The 25,937-nt window shown below is 33.8% G+C and overlaps 2 protein-coding genes across 4 annotated transcripts in view; one reads left to right on the top strand and one right to left on the bottom strand.

Moving 5' to 3' along the window:
* The window catches only part of LOC125064815 (titin-like), a 74,498-nt gene extending 65,499 nt beyond the window's left edge, over positions 1-8,999 (top strand). Inside the window, exons 10-16 of one of the 3 annotated variants that reach the window (XM_047672057.1) lie at positions 1,570-1,733; positions 2,826-3,062; positions 4,043-4,216; positions 4,612-5,953; positions 6,662-7,964; positions 8,100-8,211; positions 8,713-8,999. In XM_047672057.1, coding sequence (XP_047528013.1) covers positions 1,570-1,733; positions 2,826-3,062; positions 4,043-4,216; positions 4,612-5,953; positions 6,662-7,964; positions 8,100-8,211; positions 8,713-8,880 — 3,500 coding nt within the window. In that variant the 3' untranslated portion in view covers positions 8,881-8,999. Of the gene's footprint in view, positions 1-1,569; positions 1,734-2,825; positions 3,063-4,042; positions 4,217-4,611; positions 7,965-8,099; positions 8,212-8,712 lie in introns of all 3 variants that reach the window. The other 2 variants (XM_047672056.1, XM_047672055.1) reach the window with 2 other exon arrangements.
* Positions 9,000-10,307: 1,308 nt separating this feature from the next.
* LOC125064665 lies at positions 10,308-23,961 on the bottom strand. Its single transcript, XM_047671823.1, has 15 exons — positions 23,804-23,961; positions 20,974-21,108; positions 20,709-20,808; positions 20,114-20,436; positions 19,759-19,853; positions 19,358-19,541; positions 18,927-19,033; positions 18,380-18,392; positions 17,480-17,635; positions 12,870-13,004; positions 12,606-12,705; positions 11,988-12,310; positions 11,646-11,740; positions 11,062-11,245; positions 10,308-10,562 (listed from the first exon to the last, which is right to left on the bottom strand). Exons 1-15 carry the CDS (start codon positions 23,889-23,891, stop codon positions 10,444-10,446), a joined length of 2,157 nt encoding a protein of 718 aa, XP_047527779.1. The 5' UTR covers positions 23,892-23,961; the 3' UTR covers positions 10,308-10,443.
* Between the last annotated feature and the right edge of the window lie 1,976 nt (positions 23,962-25,937).

Raw genomic sequence — 25,937 nt, 5'->3', positions numbered from 1 at the left:
GCGCGGTTTATAGTGTATTCTGAGTATTCCGCACCTAATTACTTACTGTTTAGTTAAAATTCGTTACTAATTAACTGGGTTAGGTCTAGTGGGTGTGTTATGTTTATAACACTTGATGTAATGTATTATATCTATGTAGGTACCTCACGTATGTTAAATTTAATTAGGTTTCTACCTATAACGAGCTATTTTTTTGGCAAGGAAAATAATTCACGAGATTATTTTGTAATTAATGATAAGCAATATAGATGGATCACCTATCTGTTCCAATTTCATACATATTTATATTAGAACTTTAAAAGTATCATACACCATAATTCAAGATGGGTATTTAAAAACCCAATTATTATTTAGGTATATCTTTACAATAAACAAGTACATAAATAACTCCGCTACATTTTTATTGCATGTTTAGTTATACCTATACAAAAAACGTATAATACTCAAGTGACCCACTTTTAAAATCTCAGCGCCTAATGACGTAAACAATTAACTAAAACAATAAGTAGAATATTTTGTGGCTTGTTTTTCATTAAAAATTTTTTTGTAACGATATGATACTCTTACAGTTTTTATAAAAAAAATACAAACATTTATCCGTTATACAATTTCTCTTTTTGTAAATAGTAGGTAGTAAATGTGGCGATCTCGTTAAAATTAAAAATTATGTACGTAGGTACGTACTTCCTATTCGAATTGTAAATATTGAAATGGATAAGATTAGAGGCGAGTGATAAAAATAAATATTATAATATAATAATGAGACGGCATCCCTGAGTACGCGTCCCCTCGCCACCGCCGGCCACGAGCGCGCCGGTTCCGCCCGTGCCCGTGGTGCCTCGCCTCGCGCCCCGTCGCCGCCCCGTCCCGCACCGCGCTCGCAATCAGTCGCACATCGAACGCTCGTGGGCTCTGTACCGCTCTCTATTGTCAAAACTACAAATTGTGAACGGACTTTTGTCTACATCAACATCTTTTATAAATATTTTTCATTCGACATTGGGAAAAAAAAAACTGTGCAGTGAAATTACCGTTTGCGGTACGTGATTTTATGCAAATTATGTTGATTATTTTAACATACGGAATAGTTATGTGAAAGGTTATTTCTGTGTTGATTCATGCGGAGCGGTGTTCTGGAAATAGATCGTGTTCGTACTGTGGCGCATCCCTCCTTCGGTCTTCTGAGGATTCCCGCAAAGGCCCTAGGTTGACCGGCATATTTTTGACTCTATATGCTCATTCCTTTCGGACACGGGCGTGTCTCAATAATCCGTTTTCGAAATGGCGTCCGCGAAGTTTTCGCGAGTTTAAATTTTACGACCGGTAAATATTGTTGTGATCACGCGGATTTGCTGTCAGTGTAACGAGTTAGGCGACACGTTAATTCTTGCTTTGTAACAAAATATAATGGTTTTCATTTAAGTCGGTATGTTTCTTTTATATAAGGGTGTGTCACCTGTTGATAGTAAGTGGGGGTGAATGTTGATCAATGTTGCGTGATCACCTGGTGCTGGCGCGGGTGGTAACGAGCGCTTGTATTGAATAACGTGTTATTTTTGTATTATTTAGTGGAAGACAGCCACGTCGACGGCAACTTAGTGGATAATGTAGCGGAGAGTGGCGAAGAGTCCGAAGACGAGTGGAATTACTACAAAGGCGAGGGTGAACAAGAGCAAAATCCTAGCGAAGAGGTCGACGAGCCTCCGCGTTCTGAAACACCTTGTCAAGATAATGTAAGTTGTATGAAATTAATTTCTGCATATTACACATATGTTAACTATATTTCTTAAAAATATAGTAGTATTTCAACAGTGAATAGACATGTTAGGTCGATTATAATTCACGGCATAGGTTTTCATAGACTTACTTTCTTGGAAATATGTATTGTTGTGGATTTAAAGTAGATTGTAGTTCTATTAATAGCTTGCTTCGTGCATATATAGAATGCTAATTTAAAATACATTCTGTATTACATTTGCATTCTTCTGGGAAATAAGAATGTTTGTCTTTATCAATTAGCCAATGTACATTCATATCAACTTCTCAGTTTTTGATACCAATTTCTATAAATGGTTTGCTCTTCATTTGTCTCATCTTGTTTGACCTGCATTTTTGTCCACATATTTAATAACCTTCATATATAAATTTTGAATATAAAATATATATATTTTTTTATTAATGGAAGTATACATTTTTTTATTATTATCTTATCAAAGAATTATATCAAGAATAAGCTGTTCTAATTTTATCATTATAGTGACATTATAAGAAGCTGCTTTTACATAATATTAACAGATTATACTGTAATATGTATATGTATGTCATAAAATAAAGGCAATTTTCTCACTGTTATAATTTTTAATGTTTAAAATACAACATAGATTAGCTAATTATTGTCAACTTTAAATGTGAAGTCATTGATGAAATGATGTAAAGCATCATTATACTGTAGGAACTCGACATATTGCTTAATTGATCAGGGATTTGGCTATAATTTATGTAGAGTGCACATTATTTGGTCCTATATTATTGTAAAATTAGATTTTTCATTTGTTTTAACTTCAATATTCTAAATATTTTTTTAAACCTTATTAGTTGTTTTATTAGCTTAAATTATGAGACAGAGAAGTGTATAATATAAACTTATTTTAAATTACTGTAAAGTTGAAACAAAGAAATTCTTGCTTATAATTCTTACCAAGTTTTTAAAAATATTTTAAATACATGCAACTTAATATTAAAAAAATAAATCACTAACAGTGTTAAATAACAAATCTCGTAATTCTGTACTTTAAAAAATATATTTTTATTTATTTATTTTTCAGTCTGCTTGGGAAAGCAGTTCAGTAGACATGAACAGCTCACCACTTAACCCAGATGCTCCGGTCTTTGTGCCGGGTGGAGTAGCAGGATCTGATGTACTGCTGGCGGAGTCCCCCCGAAAGCCCTTACCTATGGATGATATAGAATTGCCTGATGTCGCCCAGTTCCAGACTGAGGCTGTCATCAGACCAGCTGAACTTCAAGACTTGGATAATTGTGATCAGCTTAATGGGCATCATGTGAGTTTATTTTTTTATTTCTGATTAATTGACTGGGCACCACAGGAATATATTTGCGGTTAATTCTTGTTATGCAGATTATGTGATTTGCTTCTCTAGTCTTATAAATTTTAGTGAAACAATTTTCCCTTAGCATAACCTAGTTACACAACACATGTTTCTTCCAAACTGAACGAAAAAAAATTCCCCCCATGATTTTGAGAGAACTCAAATATATTAATTATTTGAGACTTTTTACTTAATCCCATGTATAGCAGATATGTAATATATTCAGAGTATTCTTAAAATAAACAAGCATTTATATAGAATTATATCAAAAACTAAATAAAATAAGTAGGAAAATTTTCACTAAAGAGCTACAAGCAATAGTTAAATAATCTATTAAAAGAAAAATATATAATAACTAATACTCATAAAATGACTATTTTACATGTTCTTATTTCATTTTTTGTGAGTCAAACTTGCAACGGAAGTTGTTCCCCTTTTTATTTTAAGTACCTTGCTTAACTATTAAATGAGGATCAATATGTATGTACCAACATTGAAATTCACCACAAAAGCGTTATAACTTTCACTTGAAGTTATATACATAATTGTTAGAATATATTAATTGTTATCATTTAAAAATAAAATAATGACTCTAATTTAAAACTCATTTCCTTATTCCAGCATTCTTATCTATTAATCATTACTTTTATGAAAACATTTATTTTTTTATTATTATTATTACTCTGTTAGTCGGTTATATATGAAGGCAAAATAGAGAATTCTCAGGGTATTTTTTTATCCATTATATATATTTATACAAATATATTATTATAATGAAGTATTAAGCAGTTTTTTTTTTAATAATCACAATTTATCTAATTACTATACAACTATAAAATAAGTAATATTCTGCAAACTGTGTATATAAACTAATGTTTATATAAACATTAGTTTGGTAATATTTAATATTAATTACACTTTCGTCTTTCCAGAATATATCAATGGAAGGCGTAACACAACACTTAAATGGCAATGAGAAGTGTGACATGGAGAGCTTAGGTTTCGGATTTAGCGTAGGAATAGAACAAGATAAAATAAAAGATACAGGTTTATTTCAAGATTTTGAAAGAATACAAAAAGATACAACAGACTTTTGTAACATTCAGGTAATTGTTTATTTTTATTTATAACATGCTTGTTACGACCCTTTTTGTAGAAGAAGAAATATTTTGATTTAATTACATATTTCTGTGTCAATTATTTTGAGCCAAGCTATACTTTCGCCGTTCAACATATGATCAATAAAAATAATTGAATTGAATAAAAATATTTGAAGTGTTAACCCAGATTTGAATCCATAATTCATATCCATTTGATATATTGAGTAACTTTGAAAAATATTATATTATACAACTATTTTTTGATAATAAAATTGGAGGAAAACTATAGGTACCTATTGTTTGATTTATTTCACAAGTCAATTAACATTTGCACAGAATTATCTTGAAAATTTAACGAGATTAAGTAAAACTATTCAAGTTATACTAATTTTTCTTTGCAGGTATTTCCTGCTCATACAGAAACAAATCCCTTTAGTGTTGATGATAATGATGAACTCTTTGAAAGGCTAAAAAATAAAGAAAATGATCCCATGAGCATGAGTTTTTACCAAGAAAAAGATGATGACACTTGTGAAAGATTTGGTAAAATTGGATCACATGTTGATTTAAATGCAGTACAGCCTCTTCCTGACAGTGACGATGAAGATATTCAACAAAACGGAGTTTGTGAGACTGTTAATGAAAATAAAGAAAACATTTCTCCTGAAGAGAGAACGAATTTATTAAATTTAGAACAAGACAATCAAGAGCCAAACAATGACATTATTAGGTTTGAAGACAGATCAGAAATTGTCGGAAACAATGTTTCTAGTTTAGATAATTTTATGGACTACAATATTCAAAATACAAATATGCAAAATTATACTAATACAGAGTTTGAATGCAATGTCCAACAAGACCCTGTTGCTCAAACAGATACACCTGAATCTCACAAACTTCTCTTTGAACAGATACCAGAAATACCAGATGGTAAAAGCTCAGAACTAGGATTTACAAATGAGGACTTATTGGACCCTTCAGATAGTGATAAAGATGTAAGAGCTATAACTCCGCAGGATGAAATTTCTCAAGATATTGAAATGGAAAGTAAATTTGATGAATCACCATCTGAAGAAGTTCAACCAGAAATTGTTGCTGAACTTAAAGACGACCAAGTTGATGAAGAAAGTTCTGAAAAAGATAATCAAGTAGAGAATTCACCTGAATTAGAAGAAAACGAAATAGTGACAGAAACTGCAATAAATCCAGAAGTTAACGAAGAATTAAATTGTGAACATCCATTTTCTTCACAACACATTAGTGAACAAGAAATTATTAAACCATCTTCACCAGAAATGGCTCAAGAAAATGTAGTGGTTGAAGTTCATGAGACTCCTGAATCTGAACTCAATGAAGAGTTGATTGAAGAGAAGGTTATTGACGAAATACAAAATGATACTGGTAATGATAAAAAAGATTTAGATCTCTCAGAATTTGCTTTTGAAGCTCCAGAAATTAAGTTTGAAAAAGAAGAAGACACTGAATTGAAGAAACTGGATCCAGAGTTCTCGACAGAGTCGCCATCGCCGTCTCCCGCTCTGAGTGAACCACTAATGACGAGTGACTCTCCGTTACCGGTGCACGAGTCGCCACTTCTCAAGGAGTCCCCATTGCCGCAAGAATCTCCATTGCCTCAAGATTCTCTGTTACATCGAGAATCTCCTTTGCCGCAAGAGATTTCTTTGCCGCGCGAGTCTCCGTTGTCACAAGATACTCTACAGCCTAGAGATTCTCCCATTCCAAGTGAGTCTCCACTTCCGCAAGAGATTTCACATGCTCGAGAGTCCCCATTACCACAAGAGTCGCCAGTACCAAGTCACTCCCTATTGCCTCGAGAGTCTTCGGTAACAAGGGAATCACCATTACCGCAAGACTTTTCAGTGCAACGAGAAAGTCCAATACCTCAAGAGGCTCTAATACCATCGGAGTCATCACTACCGGGAGAGTCACCAATACCTAGTGAGTCATTAATTCCATCTGAATCACCACTACCTATTGAGTCACTAATGCCATCTGAGTCACCATTACCGATTTTATCACCTGTACCCGGCGAACTTGTCGAACCCTCATCATCACCCGTTTCAAAGTCGCCACATCCTTCAGAATTAGTAGACATTGAAGCAACTGCATGTAATCCATCGCCATTACCGACACAGACAACATTGGAATCACAATCACCATTACCATCTTATGATAGTATTGGAACTCCAGTACCAGCTGAAGTTCCACTACCTAGGGAATCCCCGATACCTGAAGAAAAAACTGACAAGGATACAGTCCATGTTAGTGATATACTACAAGAAAGAGAGACACTATTTAATACATCACCTTTACCTAATGAAAGCACAACAACCATCGAACCTGCCCTTGTTGAACCACAAATAGCATCACCACAGCCCCTTGATCTAGAAAAGGAAACAACAGAGACTCAAATTGAATCTAATATTTCAGTTGAACACGAGAGTAAAGAAATAGAAAGAGAATCACCACATCCTGTGGACCAATCTGTGTCACCTGTTCCAGTGCAATCGCTTCAACATACTGATTCTTTCATGCCCGTGGAAGTATCGCAGTCTACCGAGTCGCCTGTACCTGATATACCTGTTCAAACAGAATCAGTACCATTAGAACTGGAAACTTCTATAGAACCTTCCGTAGTCGAAACTGTACCCGTTGAATCAGAAATTACTAGTGTATCTCCTGCACCCGTGGATGTGATCACAGAGACGACACCGGCAGCGCCTTCTCCAGTGCCCGTAACGGATTCAGCAGAGGTTATATCTTCTGAGATCCAACAACCAGCATCCGAAATTAGCGCTCCAGCACCCGACATAGTACCGGAGGAACGGCCGCGTACTGAACTAGTCACCGATATAGATATCGGTATTCCCGAATCTAGAGCCCAAGAAATTTGTGTTCCCGTTACTAGTGAAATTCAACACGATGATACCGTACAACCCGGAGCAACACCCCCTCCGACACCCGCAGTCGAGCCCGCTCAACCTTCCGCCCTCGGCGAGGCACCCATCGCCGCCGCCACGGCCGCCGTGGCCGCCGCCGCCGCCGCCGTCACAGGTGTAGCCGCGACCACAGCGAAAACGAAATCGACCGGTTCTCCGAAAAAATCTCCAACGACACCCACTGCCAAAGCGGCTCCATCGAAGACGGCAACAAAAACGACACCCGCCACACGAACACCGGCTTCGGTGACGAAACGTTCCGCGCCCACATCGACAACGAGCACGCCGCGGACGCCGGCCACGGCCGCCCCGCGCACCGTCGCCGCCCGCACGCCGGGCTCGGCCACCAAGCCCTCGCCGGCCGCGCGGCCCGCCGCTAAGCCGGCCGCATCGCCCGCCGCTAAGCCCGCCCCCAAGCCGGCCTCGGCGCCCGCGCCCGCTCGTGCGGCGGCGCCCACGCGCTCGGCTCCAGCTGCTCGCCCCGCTCCCAAGGCGCCCGCGACGAAACCCGCCACAGCGGCGTCTGCGAAGACGGCTGCGGTGCCATCTAAAGTCGCCGCGGCACCGGCGGCTCGCCCCGCCGCTCGGCCTACTTCAGCGGCTCGCCCGCTTTCTGCCGCCGCTCCTATCGCTAAGCCCAAGGACGTGAAGCCGAAAACTGCAGCTGCGCCCTCGAAGCCCATGACGAATGGCGATGTGAAAGCTCCGGCCAAGCCGCCCACTCGCGCGCCGATCACCCGCCCCGCGCCCCGCCCCGCGCCGCGCCCGGCCGCTCCCGCCGCCGCTCCTCCTAAGTACGTCCTGTTTGTCTTTTACGATTTAACATATTGTATTTTTGATTAAAATTGACCACTTAATATATTAATTCAAGTATTAAACAGTTATATTGTTTCTAATTATTTATTTAATATAGTATTTATATCAAATAGATCTGCTGCACCAAAACCCGCGGCGCGCGCACCTCTCGATAAACAGAGCAAAGATCTCGCTAACAAGCGCATTACCGCCAAGGCCGCTCCTCCGAGGACTACGACTGCAAAGGTCAGTTCTAAATATACTATTACTAATTATTCGAGATCAATTTAATCAGTTAATTGTTTAATTTCATTACATAACTATTATGTGATTTTTTATTATTTATCAAAATGGTGAACATTGATATATTAAAGAATATTATAGCGACGAATCCACTGGGTAATATCTTGTCCGGTATCATGACGCACAATCCTCAATCGACGTCACTATCGACGTCGCTATCCGTTATACGTCGCAGCCAACGTTGTAGTGAAATGCGGGACTCTGGTTCCGCAACATTTTACGAAGTATTTTACTTGGTCCTAAAGCGAAAAATTAAAAATCTCGGGAACATTTCATGTAGTTGTTGAGGCCATGTCTCACAGCATGTTGCTCCATTTATTCCCTAGTGGATCCGAGGCTTAACGAATGCGAAAAGATGGCAAAGACTTACTCTTTGTTATTAATTAAATAATATAACGAATACATTTGTTATCAGTTGTAAAATAATAATGACGAATTTATTAGGCCCTGGCTGGATTGAAGGCCGCTCCTGCGAAAGTAGGAAGTGTAAAGAAGCCCGTCGACAAGAAGGGCGCGACGGAGAAGACGCTGGCGAACGGCGCAGACGAGCCGATGAAGGCGCCGCCCAGCCCGCAAGCCGACAACGCGCTGCTGCCCGACGTGATCGCGTAGATTGTCGATTCGATTCCGATTCCTATTATTTTCCGCTTGAATTTTGTGATTTTCTATAAGTGTATGATAGTTTTAACGCCGCTCGTAGCGGCGAGACGTTAGGTGCGGGAGACGTCTCCCATTTTATATTATAGAGTCGCTTTTAATAGATGTGTACGTTGCCGATTCGTTGTGTGTGGGTGTCGGCCTCGTCGAACCGGCCCCAGTCCGGACGATTTCGAGCCGGTTCGGCGCGGCCCGGCCCTACACGGTTATTATCCACTATTATGAGTCTGTTTAGAATTTTTATATTACCAACGAATGATTGATTTTAAATCTGGCTTTTAATTTATTTTCTTTGTATAACCGTATTATTTAAATAAAATTGTGAAGAAGGACTGAGACATTGTTTTATTTATAGTGGTATTAAAATTATGGAGTTACGATAATAATAATTAAAAAAGGAAAAAATGTTTACTTAATAATAACAACTACATTTACTTGTCAATGTTTAACTTAAATATCATGGTGTTACAAAGAAATACTAAAATAGAGCATTTTATTCAAATAAATGGTTATATCACCATCTTTGTTTTTCATTTAGACAACCTTTTTAGTCGTTGATCGAAAATGTTACGAAATTTATTTCGATTTTAAAAAGACAACGAATCATAGTAAAACATTTTTGTGGTCATAGTTATTATTAAAGTATTTTTACAATTCATGTGTCTGTAATTTTATACTTGTTGTACGAAATCGACATATTTCTCGATTTTGCTGGAATCGCTGAGACATATACAGCCATAATTTAAAAAACTATTTTCTTTTATTCATGACATTTACTTGAACGTAAGGTTTTGAAGTGTTTGAAATCTTTAAATACTTACTTAACATTATGTTATGGATTTTTTTTAAAAATAATTATTTTACGGCAAAAACACCGTTATTGTTATAAAATTATGAATTTTAAAATATGTACCTAAATTTTATTACTAACTTTAATTAAATGGGCAAAAATCATTGTTACTACATGATACTTATTACGTAGTTGTTGGATTTGTATATAGAAGCAAAATATAAAATATTTTTAAAGTGGCATGGTCTAAGAAAATCGCGATTGCAAAATTACTTTCAATTGCATTTTAAAATAGTTTCAATGTGCTATAGAAATATAGTAACTGGGATTCTTGAGGTTCTATATAATAGTCTTTTGGAAATCGATTCACGACGTTGTAGGTACGACACGAAGACATTGTACGGTAGAAGAAAATAGCAAAGTTACGAAAATCATTACATTTTCATAATGTCAAAGTCTGAAAATCTGATGATTTAACACTCAAGTTTAACATTTATTATTTTTTTATAATAAGATTATTTCAATAAAAAAATATATCAACGTACTCAATATTTATTAAAGCAATGTTTTAAGAATCAGTTTTACCTGCTTACAAAACAAAAATAACAAAGAAAACAAAAATTAAAACTTATAATATGAGCTGAAATTAAGCTGTATCAACGATGGACCTCGCCTTAAAAATCAAAAGCACCTATATAGATCAATCGCTGAAAGTAAGCAACTTTAATTTATGTGTGTGCCATATGAGGGAATCTAAAGTCGGTGTCTCGCAGATTGTCGGAGATCCATTTGTCTGCTTCCGCTGTCATCTCATCGTCAAAGTAATCACGCCAGCCGCCTGCTTTACCTGAAAATATTTTTCGTTTATATTCTCTCAAGGATTGTAATTGATCAGCTTTTATACTTGAGCATAATCTTATTAGAAATATAATTTATCAGTTTGCAGAGGCGAGCCTAAGCCGCACACGATTATGTTAAACGGTCAAACAGTATCGAAGTATATTAAACTCAATCATATGTATAAACATTATTTTTACGTATAAAATAATGTTCTTTTGTTTATTTGTCACTATTGTTGTCTATCTTCCGAGTTAAATAAATTTTGTCTTTACTTAACGAATAGCAGCGCCTAGACTAGACCTGCTCAAATACATTTTTTTTTTATCTCTATCAAATTTAAATGCGTAAATCTAAGGTTTGTTTACCCTCATTTGTTCTTCGATTTTAATAGGCTATGGTGAGACTGCGACGGACCCGGGGTGCGGCAAGCGTGAGGTTTTGTTCCTTTGATATACTATAATTAGGCTATATGCGATATTGTACATTAATTATCTGCAGAGACTTACCTTTTCTAATGAAAGCCGCTTGTCCCGGTATTAGGATACCGAGGTCAAGAATGTCGTCATAGTTGACAGATTTATTCAGTTTAAAGTTATCAATGCTAAGGTAGTCGCAAAGTTCATCAATTTGCTTTTCCGTAAATTGTTTACCTAAAAATTTGCTCACTCGCTTGATTGCATTGCGTAGATCCTGACAAAGAAAATTGAACGTTAATCCCATTGATCAAAAAAACTTAATAAATATTTTGAAATAACGAAATTCTGAAACTGGTAATAAGTATTTTTTGTTTTGATCTGACCATGCACTTAACCGAAATAACACCTATAAGTAAATAATGCTGCGGTCGCAGCTTAGCCAGGGACGCCGATTCTCATCCTAAGCATTTTTTATTTATCTTGATCTCAGTCCGTTTAATGTAGTCATTAAACCCTAAATACTTTATTGCAAGTGTTTTTTTAGTAGGTAAGTTTTATTTTTTTGTTTTTTAAGTCTCATGCGCTCTGTTGAATGGGTCACCTGATTACGGAACTCATAAAAATGGCTAAGAATATTGTCTAAGAACATTTGACCATTGAAACCAATTTTATACCTGCGTTAGTTCTTCATAAAATATGAACATGATGTTGGGATGGTGCCTTTTCTCCCAGAACTCCTTGAGATGCTCGAAGTATGGGGTAAAATGATCTGAAAACCGTCACGTAAATTAGAAAAAAATTGCTAATACTCGAATCTATTCGAATACGCAAGTAACCGATGATCGCTTTAACTATTTGACAAACTGTTATCGGACAGGTTTATATAATATTAGATTATAAATGTCTTAATTGATCACCGTTATTTTAATTGAATTAAGTTATAACATATTTTCCAAATAAATACTTATAAGATATTTTATTAACATTAGTTCCGGTAATATAATTCATAGACTCACGTGTATCATTAATGAAGAATTTCCAGTAAGTTTTGAAATCACCGATGTAACCCCGTACCCTCAATGACGTATTTAGATGGAAGTAGGAGACGGCGACATCTCGTGGGTCGCGGGCTACGTAAACCACTTTGGCGGTGTCGAGTAACGACGGTGGCAGGAGTGAAAGAGGTAGATGTGTTTTGAGAAAACGTGGAGAAGGTGATATCGCAAGCTTCTCCGTTATCGGCTCGCTAATATATTCAAGAAATTTCAATTTATGCTCGCTATCACAGTTTTCGTCGCGTAATTGCTTTACCGTTATTGGGTGGAAGTTCATTGAGCATCTGGAATTACATTGATTGCTTTATATTGGCACATATCATGACATAAATACTTATCTGGTGGTCTGTATATTTTAGATTTTCTTAAACTTTCTACGCATATACACTGAAAGCAAATTATTATATTCGTTGAATTGTTCCATTATTATTAATTTATTATCTCTATATTTTTATATGCGGTCGCAATTTTAGGAAAAAAAAATGTTTTCAGATCTTTCCGAAAATCATTACTGTAAGAGATTAAATTAATGAGTTAATTATTTAATAGAAAAAATACATAGATTCGAAAATTACTTACTCGATATATGGGTATCTTTTAGTGAGTGGTATTTTTTTAGACTTTTCATAATCCAAGTCATTCGCCACCATCCACACGAGCTCTTGCGTCCACGTTGTTCCTGGATGTAATCACTACTGTTAAAACAAACTCAAGACTCTTATAAAATATTTACAATTAAAGGCTTATTCATCTGTTATAAAATAATTTGTATTATTTTATTAGTAGTCTCTTTCAGACATAGAATAAATCATTATTTTTTTATTTGCATTATAAACTTCAAACCTGATCGTGGATAGCTGATTACGAAAACGTCCGTTGGACGTATCTCCATGCTGTATATATTAAATGCTTCCTTTTTGAATGCATGTGGTAGGAAGTAGCCTTTTGGTCCGACACGAACGAAGCCAGTAAGTTCACCTGAAATTTCAAAACATAGGTAAGTATATAAATATATATTTATTTTCATTTAGCAACTTATTCAAATGTTAAATGTACCTATAAAAATGTAATAAAATAGTTTACGTATACGATATTATAGCTAAATTTAAATCATTGGATAGCAAGAAAGATGCCTATTAATTTATCTTTGATCCCGGATTAGTAATTATATAATCATTGTAGTCCTAGCGGCGTATTTCCCGAAAACCTAATACAGAATACAATTAAAAACACCCTAGAAAAAATTACATAAAAAAAAAAAACAAATAAAATTGCCTATTTATAATGATACTTATAATTATTATATACTCAAGTTACGATTCACAGGTTATTTTTCTCCTGGTTCAATTAGAGCAAATATTTAAATAAGGAACATATTCTCGGCCAACGTAATAAGGATCTACTATAGTTGCTGAAGGCAGGAAATCGACACCAAATTGACGCGATTTGCGATGTTATGATCGCAAAGAAATTCGGTACTATGGATTTAGAAAACATGTTCGACGCGTTGCAATCCCGTGGCAACTTCATCAGGATACGATATGGCTTATTGTATTGTATCCGAAGCTGAAATTAATAGAAGCATAAGAATAAACAAAGTCAGCTTTATTTCTTTACTGCACTGTGCAAAGCGCCGTGCTAGCATATTACACCCAGAGCACGCCGTTTCCAATCTATATCTTCATCGTCAACGAAAACCTCAGTCACTCATGCCCGAGGTATTTAGAACGATAAATTCTCTCTAATATAATTCCATGATGCCATCCGAACCATAAATAGCCTGAACGGAACACAATCGTAACTGTTATGTTAACATTATAAAATCCGCTTACAGGTATCAGGTACTTACCTGACTGAGGTTCGAAAAGCCATTTGAAGAAAAGAGATATCATCTACATAGCAAAAATTACTAACGTCATTGGACCCTATATGATAACTAACCTTGGTACTTCTTAGCCGTACTGTCAGGTATTTACGTAGAGACTAAAGAGATCAGGAAAGATCAACCCACATTGACGAACTCTGTAATCTAGCATGTATTCACTTGATGTCTTATCGCCCCAGCACAGAACGTTAGTTTCTTTACTATATCAATACTTCAACAGATACTACAACTAGCTCAAAAGCTCAACGCAGGTCAAGAAAATATCTAATATATAAATAGGTAATAGTAGTTTTTGTTCTTTGATATAGAAACCACCATTGTTTTCATGATTTACAGCGGCACGCAGTCAAAATTCATTCAGGCTTTGTACAATATGGTTAATGTCTCATAAATTGCCTGCATGTAGAACATGTGCTAAACTTAAACTGTCTATCTCTGGGCATTACCAACTTTACCATACGTAAATACCATACACGGGCACGTGCCCAGGGCCCCCATTCTTAGAGGGCCCCGAAGAACCAACAATTTGTTTCACACGTTTATGCTCACGTTGACTGCTATATATTTTCGAAATTCTCATATTTGTAAGAAATAACTAACATATTTACCAAAAGGCTAGTGACGATATTCGATAATAAAAAAGAAAGCTATAGACGTGCTCTTCGTGATAGAAATAGATAGACTATAGCCATAAGATTGTACAACCAATCACATTTCTATAAATTTACGAAAATTACATAAATACATAATTACATAAATTGAAATTATACTTAAGGCCTGGCTATAAGCAAATTATTTGTACATGATAGTAAATATCTACCAAAGGCCCCAAATTCATGGGTGCCCAAGGCCCCAAGCATAGCTTGAGACGGCTCTGTCTCTGGGTATCTGGTTTAGTCACTGATCACAACATGATCGAAATGGATCAGTTTCTAAAAAACTATAGTAAAACCTATAAAAGTGGAAATATGTCAACAGCCCCATCTTAAGCTTAACTTAACTAGCATTTTGATGTTTATACTAAGTATAGCCAGCGATAGAATATAAATTTATATTTTGTTTAAAATATTATGTTACAAATAATTTATTTGAACGTACCTAGAGTGCGTGAAATTTTAAAACGGTGAAAAAGTATGTCATTGTCAACCTACATACATATATTAATGTTTAATATAATGTAGGGTATTCTTTCAATTGTAAATTTAATGTATCTACTGTTAATTGTTTTAAATAGACATGCATAGATATCAAGCATTTAAATTGAATTAATTCCAGTTTCTTTTTATTATGAATATGGTACTTACCCCATCACAAGGCTGATGATTGGAGTAAATACTTATTTTATATACAACGGGTATATTTAGTAGTAAGAGTTCAACAAAGTATAAATATTTTTTTAAGACCGTATTATTTGTTTCAAACAACTCCAAAAGCAAGCAGAAAAAATGTGTAGGTAACTGGTCCTTTACCTACCTTACCATCTGGCAAAAGAACATTAAATTGTGACAATGATCGAACAAATGTTAGGAACTTGAAACGTAGTGAGGGACTGGCAGAAATAAAAAGGGGATTGAGATTTTAATTTTTTTTTTATACCGACCGCAGCTTCACTTTCATTTTAGGTGTTAGGTATACAAAAGTTCTTTGTTCAAACTCGCTTCATACCAAAAATCATCAAATTTGGTTCAGTGGTTTGGCTGTGAAAACGTAAATATACCGTAGAGCCTGAGAAGAGTCACGTGATGCCTTCGGGTTTTTTGTAACTTATTTAAGATATTTGATTGTGTGCAACTTGAAACGTTGGTCAGGAAGCCATGTTACTGCGCCATTGGAGACACTGCACTCAATCTTCTTATTTCAATCAAAGCAATCGGAATCAGAGGGTTGAAATGAGGACAATCCTCATTTGATTGAATGGGAAGAAATGTTCCGGAACTCCAGTAAGTGTGTGGGCCCCACGAGGATTATTGGTCCATTTCCCTTCCTCATTTACATAAATCACTTTAGCTGATACTTAAGTTTTAAAATAAAAATACGACCCTCGATATGTAACGATTTGACCATTGTTTTCGTATTAAACTGACTGCTACAAACGTGAGTTGTGATAAAAGGAATGTTCTTTTACATAGATGTTGTTGCATTACATATTTTAGAAATAACATAATTCCTTGGAACGACTATACAGTCTGAAGTTTTCATGAGGCTCAAACAAATTGGCGAGTAGACTTAGCTCTGCAGTATTCGCGGTAAAAAAAAAAGATTTTAGCTACTTTGCACTGTATAGTGTAGTCGACATGAATACTTATATATGAATAATAATATAATTTTTGATTTGCAGAGGAGAGCTTTTCGTGCATGTATAGCCTGGGCCTACATGGAAATGTCGGAAGACTAAGAATAATAAATTAAAACCCACAATTTAGAATCATTTATATCTATAAACATATCGTATCTTTTCTTTTCATATATAAACGTATTTATGATCGTTTAATTTATAAATTTTATAAATAGTTCTCAAATATATTTTTTTCCTATAATGATTCGCTAACCTATGTATGTAACAGTGTTTTCTATTAATTCGTTTACAGTGATCATATCACTAAATGCCATACAAAGTAAGTATATTAATGACGTATGATAATTATCGTGTTTAGAACAAAAACGAATACATTTACGTTAATAAAATGTATGTAAGAAGTAATAAATAAGACAATTAGATTAGGAAATTTACATATTATATTTATCACTCATTTTTAAAGTAACTTTCGTCCAATCCGAAACAATTACGTTCTTGGAAAACCGAAAGTGAAATACTTTATAGCTAACTGGTAAACTCGTACTAGTACTAAGTAGTAGAAGTAGACAGTAACAATACTTAGGGGTACTGTCCAAAAATGAATGACTGATCGGATAGGGTAAAGTAGCTATCTTATCTTAGGTATAAGTACTATGGATATCTTATATATGGGATTCACATGAGTAATATATGTTTATCTATATATTATGATTTCTTTATATTTATCTTTTAAAATATTTTGAAATTGATTATTTCAATTGACTGCCCCGTTGGCCTAGTGGCTAGATATAAGGATACCCCGCATACCCCGAGGTTCTGGATTCAAATCCCATTTTGGGCCGATAAAACGTTATTGAGTTCTCTAGCGAAAGATTCTCAGTTACAGACCAAAGATTCGAAGAAGTTCGAAGTATATACGCGGCCTCGGAAAGCATGTAAAATTGTTGGTCCTGCGTCTGAACTATTTCTGGCTGTGTCGGGTTGGTCGTCCCATCGTATAATGAGGGTGAGGGAATGCACTCTCTGTGCACCTATGTATGGCGCACACACTTGTGCCTATAATACATCTTGCATAGTTGGCTGATCTCTCTTGAGACTGGGCGCCGTGGCCGAAATCGGTCACGACGATATCATTTTCATCAATACTTCAGTTAATTTTTCAAACATAAACATAAATGTTTGATATGAAAATTTTATACAAAATAAATGTTGGTTACAACACCACAATGAACGCAAGTAACGAAAAATATAAAAATAAAATAATTCATTTACCCGTAAAATATTTCATAAGCATTTCTGCTACATCGGGTTCCACATCTCGAATCTCAAAAGGATAATTATTATCTTGTTTATTTTCCATGTTTATTTCACTTTTTAAAAAAAATAATTGTATGTATGGTGTGTGTGAACGTGCGAACAGATCACAGACTTACGTTCCACTGTCGACTTTAACAGTCGCACAAGCAATAATTGTGATAATTGATACATACTAATCTTAAATTAAGTCTTAAGTACACTTTCTGCATTGTAATTTCATTTACAATAAATAGAATATTTTTATATAAATAACGCCACCGCCAGTACACAACTAAGCAATTTCTATTTAGTCCCACCTTTAATCGCAGTCACTTGGACTATTTTATATACTTTTATTACCTTTTAATCGAATTAAAAGATTTTTATTTCTCTACCTGACTAATAATAGCCATCTTGATGAAAATGATAATACAAAAAATTGGTATTTTTTTTAAATATATGTATATACTATACTAAAGAAACTTTTTCTGTTTGTCTGTCTGTTTGTTAGGCTTTCATTACTGAACCAAATTTATTAAAATTTTGTATGAAATAAGTTTAAGCCTCAAGAGATGTCACTCGCCTGCCATGATTGTGGCGCGTCACCTGATGGTGCTCGAGCCCTATAAGCATTCTGTGGTTTATTTAGTCTGCGGAGCGGAGCTAGTCTATTATCGATCGAGATTATTGAATAAATTTAAATAAAAATCAATTATTCCATTTTTAAGTAATTAATACAGGTAAATTATAACTCGGTATCATTCCTTGTAACTATACTGTACAACCTTGTAATATAAATTAATTAAATTAATTTCTTTCTTTCTAGTCATTTTCAATTGTTGAAATTATTACACACGAATTATTAAACACATTCACCCTGTCTTATATCCTGAAAATAATTTTAAAGACCGGAGCTCCCACGAAAAGGGTGAAGCTGCTGAAAATCCTTCTCGAAGAAGTTCCGACCTACTACCGAGCCTATAGATTTTCAAGAGTGTTTTACTGTCTTTATTTGATTCCAACCATTAATATAATCTTTATTATTAATCGATTTCTAAAAGAGAGCGAAGTTTCTCAATTCGTCGGAATTTTAGTTATTTATTTCAAAATACCGATAATGGTAAAGTTTATGAATTAAAAAAATAATAATGTGCATTAATTTTAATATTAACGTAAACATTATGTTAATGTTAAAACAAAACCAAATATTAAACCAAATATTTGCTATCAGGTAAATTTGGTTAAATATAAATATGTATATATACTAAAATCATTATCACTATATTATATTAATTACATACTTTGTGTCGTTGTCTTTGAATATAGAATATAAAAATAATTTTTCTTAAAGTTCGAAAGCACCTAGATCGATCGAAGCATCGATAAATCGATGGATGTGAGCAACGTTGATTTATGTGTGTGCCATATGAGGGAATCTAAAGTCGGTGTCTCGCAGATTGTCGGAGATCCATTTGTCTGCTTCCGCTGTCATCTCATCGTCAAAGTAATCACGCCAGCCGCCTGCTTTACCTGAAAATATTTTTCGTTTAAATGTTATTAGAAGTAGATAATTTTTAAAATTTTAACAATAGTTATTGTTTTTACTTTGCCACCCTTCAAAAAATCTGGACGAGAAGATTTTACTTCGTGGGCTTTTATTGGGGGCTTTGTGAAAGCCCGTCTGTGCTTTTGGCTAGGAATCCCACTTATCACATATTTTACCACCAAACAGCAAAAGCAAAAACAGCCGGTTGCGGAATACGTGGAAGGTGTTACTCCTTTGATTTACTATAATCATGATTAGTAGGTCGTAGGCCATATTATACATTTGGTAAAGTACCTTCAACGACTTACCATTTCTAATAAATGTCGCTTGTCCCGGTATTAAGATACCGAGTTCACGCATCACGTCATAGTTGACAGACTTATTCACTTTAAAGTTCTCAATGCTAAGGTGGTCACACAGTTGGTCAATTTGCTTTTCCGTAAATTGTTTACCAAAAAATTTGCTCACTCGCTCGACAGCCGCGCGTAGATCCTGTAATCAATGAAAAGTAAATTGAAATAAATATTAATCTAATTAATTAATAATGTAACTCAGAATTCATCTTAAAATCCGCTTACACAAAAGATGCCGATTCACTCTCGACCTAAAATTTTTCAGATCCAGAACTCAAAATTGCGAAGTGATTCTGAGTGCAAATTCTTATAAAATCAATCAAGCATTTTGACCAATGAAATGAGTTTGGTAATACCTTCGACAGTTCTTCATAAAACAAGAACATCATGTTGGGATGGTGCCTCTTCGCCCAGGACTCTTTGAGATGTTCGAAGTATGGGGTCCAATGATCTAAAATCGTCATTAAAATTAGTATAGAATTGCAAATACCCAATCCTATCTGAATACGTCGGTAACTGATCCAACATTAATTATTTGATTAAGTGAAATCGGACAAGTTAAGATACTTAATATTAGATATTAAATAAATTAAATAGTTATGTAATACATATTTGTAGATGATTACCGTAATTTTAATTTAATTTATTAAATTTTTTTCAAATAAATTTAGGAAATACCCGTAGACGCGATAACATAAACCATAAACTCACGTAAATCCTTAATGAAGAATTGCCAGTAAGTTTCAAAATCACCGATGTAGCCTTGTGTCCTCATTGACTTGTTAAGGTGGAAGAAGGAGACGGCGACATCTCGCGGGTCGCGGGCTACGTAGATCACTTTGGCGGTGTCGAGTAACGACGGTGGCAGGAGGGAAAGAGGTAGATGTGTTTTGACAAAACGTGGCGAAGGTGAGATCGCAAGCTGCTCTGTCGCCGGTTGGCTAACGTACTCTAGGATTTTTAATTTATGCTCGCTGTCAATGTTTTCGTCGTGGAATCGCTTTTTCATTATTGGGTGAACGTATACTGAGAATCTGGAATTATATTAAATTCAAAGTTAATTACCAGCTTTGTATTGGAAGATATCATGTAATGCTTATCTCGACAGTGGTGAGCATATTTAAGTTTTACTTATGCATTGTTTGTTCCTTTTAAAAACCTACTAATTTTATGACATTTTAAGAAATAAATAATTTTAATAATAAATTGTGTAATGTTATATAGATCATTATTTTAATTTCTCCATTTTTATATTCGTTGGCAAAAAAAAGGCATTGGAGGAAATTGATACGAAAAATTAACTTACTCTAAAAATGGGTATCTTTCAGTGAGTGGTATTTTATTAGACTTTTCATAATCCAAATCATTCGCCACCATCCACACTAGCTCTTGCGTCCATGTTGTTCCTGGATTTAATCACTACTGTTAAAACAAACTCAAGACTCTTATAAAATATTTACAATGAAAGGCTTATTCGTCTTTTATAAAATAATTTGTATCATTTTATTAGTCGTGTCTCTTTCAGACATACAATAAATCATTATTTTTTATTTGCAGTATAAACTTCAAACCTGATCGTGGATAGCTGATTACGAAAACGTCCGTAGGACGTATGTTCATGCTGTATATATTAAATGCTTCCTTTCTGAATGCATGTGGTAAGAAGTAACCTTTTGGTCCGACACGAACGAAGCCAGTGAGTTCACCTGCAAATTTAAGCGTTATTATATTTAGCAACTTATTGAAAGGTAATTGCTCATGTTTATTATTCGTATCAGTATGATACTGACAGTATTTATAAAGTTGTAATAAAACACTTTACGTAAGAAATTACTTAGGTACCTATTTAAATATTTGCTGCTAGAGTATAAATTAATTCAAAAAGCGAGTAAATCGACTTTACCAATTAAATACAATGTAACTAGGTAATACAAGTAACTTCGTAAAATATAGTTTATTGTTGTTGATTCATGCAAAAATACATTAATCAAACGTGCAAAATTTCAAGGTTTGAGGAACTGTAGTGCAACACAATCAATGAATTCATTGTGTTGGTTATAATACACTTTTAAGGAAGTTATTTAGATAGTTTAATTAAACATAATGGGGAAGTGCCTATTTCATTATTATTTTTCCAAAACAAGTTTGGGAAAATAACTGTAAGTATGACCTCGTTCTCAAGAGTATTCGACTCGTATTTACGGTAGTACAGTAAGCTATTACTACTTCTGAATGAAATATCTGGATTATTAATATTACACCCAATAGACAAAGATTTTTTTATTGTAGCGTTCAGCGCAGAGATAAAATACATTTTCGATCGCACACCTAACATATTTTATTAATTGATTACAAACATTTTTTCGAACAAAAACTCCCAAATTGCAAATATATTTATGGATCTACCTACTAAAACCATTTATTAAAAAATAAATTTAATTTTATTTGATTTTAATAAGAAATAATTATGGATTATTAATAGCTAGCTTGTCTTGTAAAAATTCTTAATCGATAAGATAGTGTGAGCTAAATTTTGTCATTAAAAAAACGAAAAGTTTTTGAACATTTGTTTTCTTCAAAAGGTATCTAATAAAACATTATGCGTAATCTTCCTAAAAATATTAGAAGCGTTAGTATGAGTTAACCAAATTATATGAAAGTGACTAAATTTTTCCAGAATATTTACTTATACTCTATTCCAACCATAATTAAGAGGAGAAAAGCCAAATACGCGATATCATTTTTTTTTGCTTTTTTTTTTACCAAAAAGGACAGCTTATTTTGCCAATGTCACGTGTGAAACACGATATCATAGGCTATACTAGTATACTACAATATATTTATAATAACTTTTAAAGGATAGTAAGAAATAAAAAGGCTAAAAGGATTTTTTCATTGAGTGCTAATGTTATTTATGTTAGCCTATTCCAATGGAAGTAAGAAAAAAGATAAACAAACCTTAGATTTCCGTATTTCATAAGATTTACTTATAACTCACCTATATTGTCCACTACTAAGAGTTTATGATTATTATTTTATCTTTATTTATAATACAACACACAACACTTAACTACTTATTTCCATTTTAATCTTACTTCCAAAATTCCGATAACAGTTTCGTCAACGTTCGAAACGCTATTCTTTCGGAAATCCATAGTGAAAGTCATAGATTATTCAAGCTCTCAACCAATGATATCGCGTAAATTTGCTGTCAAATGATATTTATTTAGCTTTTTTCCTCTTATGGTAGGAATAGAGTATAAATAATACCATCATTGGTTAAGCATGCACATTTCGCGTTGCAGACTACGGGCAAGGCAGTTCACGTGTTTGTTTTTGTGTCACTTTGATTAGATAAGCATTTAGTATATTGACACCAAAATAAATCTTTGTTTGATATCACGTCAGTATAAATTTTCAATTTGGTATTACTAACTGAATAATAATGTATCAGTTAAGATAATCATGTTATAAATCTTAATGTAATAAGATTCATATCATAATTATTTCTCAAGGATTCCTGAAATTTGGGCCAAAGTGCTCTTAATACAACCATTGTTTACGAGTTAGCATATTTTGGTTATTCTGCTTTTTTGCCGTTTGATAAGAACTGTTGTGAAACTGCAGATGTGATCATTTATCTATGCAGCTCCGGAGTGGATGCACGTAAGAGAGGACAGAGTCTAGTGGAACTCATTAGAGGATCTTTGTCGAAAGGCTGTTTATAGGTAGAATAATTGCTAAGTAGGTATAATAAACCATTAGTTTACCAACTAATAGGTTTACATGCTTACTTAAAGTCAATGTTAAGTTTAACAACTTAGTTAAGAATGGTAACACAGTGGAGTCGCGTCTATATTTAAAATATTCTTTGAAAAGAATAATTATAAATGATGTTACTTGTATTATTAAAATAGCTGTGTAATTGAAAACGTTTTTTTTAATTTCTATTTAAAACTGTCATTTGCTGTTAGCGAACATTAAACGCTTTGTTTGAATTTAAATGAACCGTAGCGTTACTAATACAATATGTATTGGGTTGGCTATAGAATGTCACCATTTTCAAATTCCACGCGAACTATGTCACATTATTATAATAAAAACAAATAACCATATAAGTTATCCAATATTTAGGATTCACATGACTCTTAATTGATCTAGTTTCCATGGACATTAATAATTTTATTTTTACTACGACTTATATAAATATTCAATTGTTCACATTTAATTTTCTAATTGACAAAGAATAATTCCTCAGAATATTTTGAATTTAATTTATTACTTCAGTTATTTTTTTAAACATAAACACGAATGTGTTATATGAAAATATTATACAAATTAAATACAGATTTGCCACACCGCAATAAACAGGCAACAATTAAATGAAAGAAGATCATTTACCCGTAAAATATTTCATAAGCATTTCTGCTACATCGGGTTCCACATCTCGAATCTCCAAAGGATAATTATTATTGTGTTTATTTTCCATGTTTATTTCACTTTTTTAAATAATTTAATTGAATTTACGGTATGCGTGAACGCGCGCACAGTTCACAGAATAGCGGCCGACTGTCGACTTTTAAAGTCGGACAAGCGATAAGTGTGTCACAACTCACAGTCATCTTAAATTAAAACCAAAATAGGAATACTATCACTTTCTGCGTTGAAATATCATTTACAAACAATATAATTTGTTTGCAAATAAAAACAACGCCAGCACAAGACACAATGAAGGTTACACGATTTTATTTATTTTGGTATCCATGATTTTCTCGAATTAAATCTTAGGTACATGAACTATATAATTATACGGTTTATATTGTTTATTAACTAAAGCTATAATTGTTTTGCTGTTACTGATAAAACACAATATATGTTCATTTTCAATATTTCAAATCGGTGTGCAAAAGATATTACCATATCGAAATCAAGATTATTAAATTAATTTAAATAAATATCTATGAATAATATAAAATGTAATTCGTGTTTTCTGAAACAATACAGTTAAAATATAGGCATAATTGATTGTAACTATATTTCAATTAGCCTTGTAGAGTAAATTACTTAGATTAATTTCCTGTTTAGGACCGATTTCTTTAACAACGAGCAACAATTGAATTAATAATAATAATACTTAATAGGTAGTCATTTCCACCTCCTGAATATTTAACATGAACTACTGGGTACTAAAAACTATTCAAGTGTGTAATTATTTTCTATACTATTACTATATAATAAATGTATTTGTTTTATTATCATTGTTAAGTGATTATCTCGTTAATTACTTAATTACACCATATATTAATTATTATTAAAGAGTCCGTCAAAACACATGCTAATCAAAGACAATGAGTTTTTGGAACAGACAATTTTTAATGTATTGATATATTTAAAGTATTTATAATTTTAGTTCTTTATCTGTTACAGTAGAAATAATAGTACCCATCGTGCGTCACAATTGCAATAAAACCCTTTAAAAATATGTTTTCAAAGCTATCAGTAACCAGGGTCGTTCGTTCGTACTTTAGATTATATAGAGGAACTGTAGGATTGAATTTTGAAAAACTCTTACTATAATTTATTATATAAATACATTTTAATAATAATAATCTCATGTAGGGCTCTGCACGCCATCATAACATATATGAGCTCCTGGTTCTAGTTGCAGTTTTTGTTTGCCGAGAGGGAGCTGTAAAGACTTGAAAAACAGACAGCTAGACTTATATTTAGACACTTAAGTTTATTTTTTTAAAACTCTCGTATCAATTACTATTATACTATATTATACAATTATATAATATTATATTATACAATTATCTAAGATTATTTCCAATATGCCTCAAGTAAAGAGTCAAGTGGTTGCAAGCGATATACTTACGGTCTCCATCTAGGAACACCGCTGTGTTTTGTGCACGTGTGCTTTCAGCTTACACGATCTTTTTCCCTGCATTATATATTAAAATGGGCTCTTGCCACCATCGATGTTAAATTTCATGGGAACTCACCAGCGCGGCGAAAACTGGAGCGAACAAACGATGTAAACATTAGACTTTTATTCACAATGATGCCGTGGTTTCGTTTGCATTTGAAATAATTAACTAAATTACTTTGGAGTAATAGCGCAAGAAGATTTAGACTTTTTAATTCACATGAAACAAATATTTTTGCAATTCCTCGTGAAATATTATCGCGACTAATGCTCGATTATTAAATCAGGACTTAACTTTTATTGATCAACTTCAAAAAGAGTTTACTCTTTAATCAAAGTTTATATTGTTTAAAGCATTGACCTGTGATTTAGTTAGGTAAAGCATTTGCGATTTATCAATGTAGATAATATCTAACATATTATATTAGTCATCATCAAATAACAAATAATTGTATACACATATTTCTTACTACCGTAACTCAAATATACAAAACAAAAGAAATTGCATATACATTGTTCTAGATAAAGCGTAACAAATAAGCAAATAAAAAAACCATAATTATTTCCTTTCTAAATAGTTAACGATTGCTCTAAGCAAATATTATT

The sequence above is a fragment of the Vanessa atalanta genome, chromosome 6 (assembly GCF_905147765.1).
Source record: "Vanessa atalanta chromosome 6, ilVanAtal1.2, whole genome shotgun sequence".
Lineage (NCBI taxonomy): Eukaryota > Metazoa > Arthropoda > Insecta > Lepidoptera > Nymphalidae > Vanessa > Vanessa atalanta.
This window is presented reverse-complemented; position numbering and strand designations above follow the sequence as displayed.

What these genes read in the sequence shown, in the direction of transcription:
- LOC125064665 (XM_047671823.1), bottom strand. Translation starts at nt 23,891, where the DNA reads ATGGAAAATAAACACAATAATAATTATCCTTTGGAGATTCGAGATGTG. An exon ending in ATTCTTCATTAAGGATTTAC is followed by an intron (nt 19,854 to 20,113) that starts GTGAGTTTATGG and finishes TGACGATTTTAG; the next exon opens with ATCATTGGACCCCATACTTC. An exon ending in ATTCTTCATTAATGATACAC is followed by an intron (nt 11,741 to 11,987) that starts GTGAGTCTATGA and finishes GACGGTTTTCAG; the next exon opens with ATCATTTTACCCCATACTTC.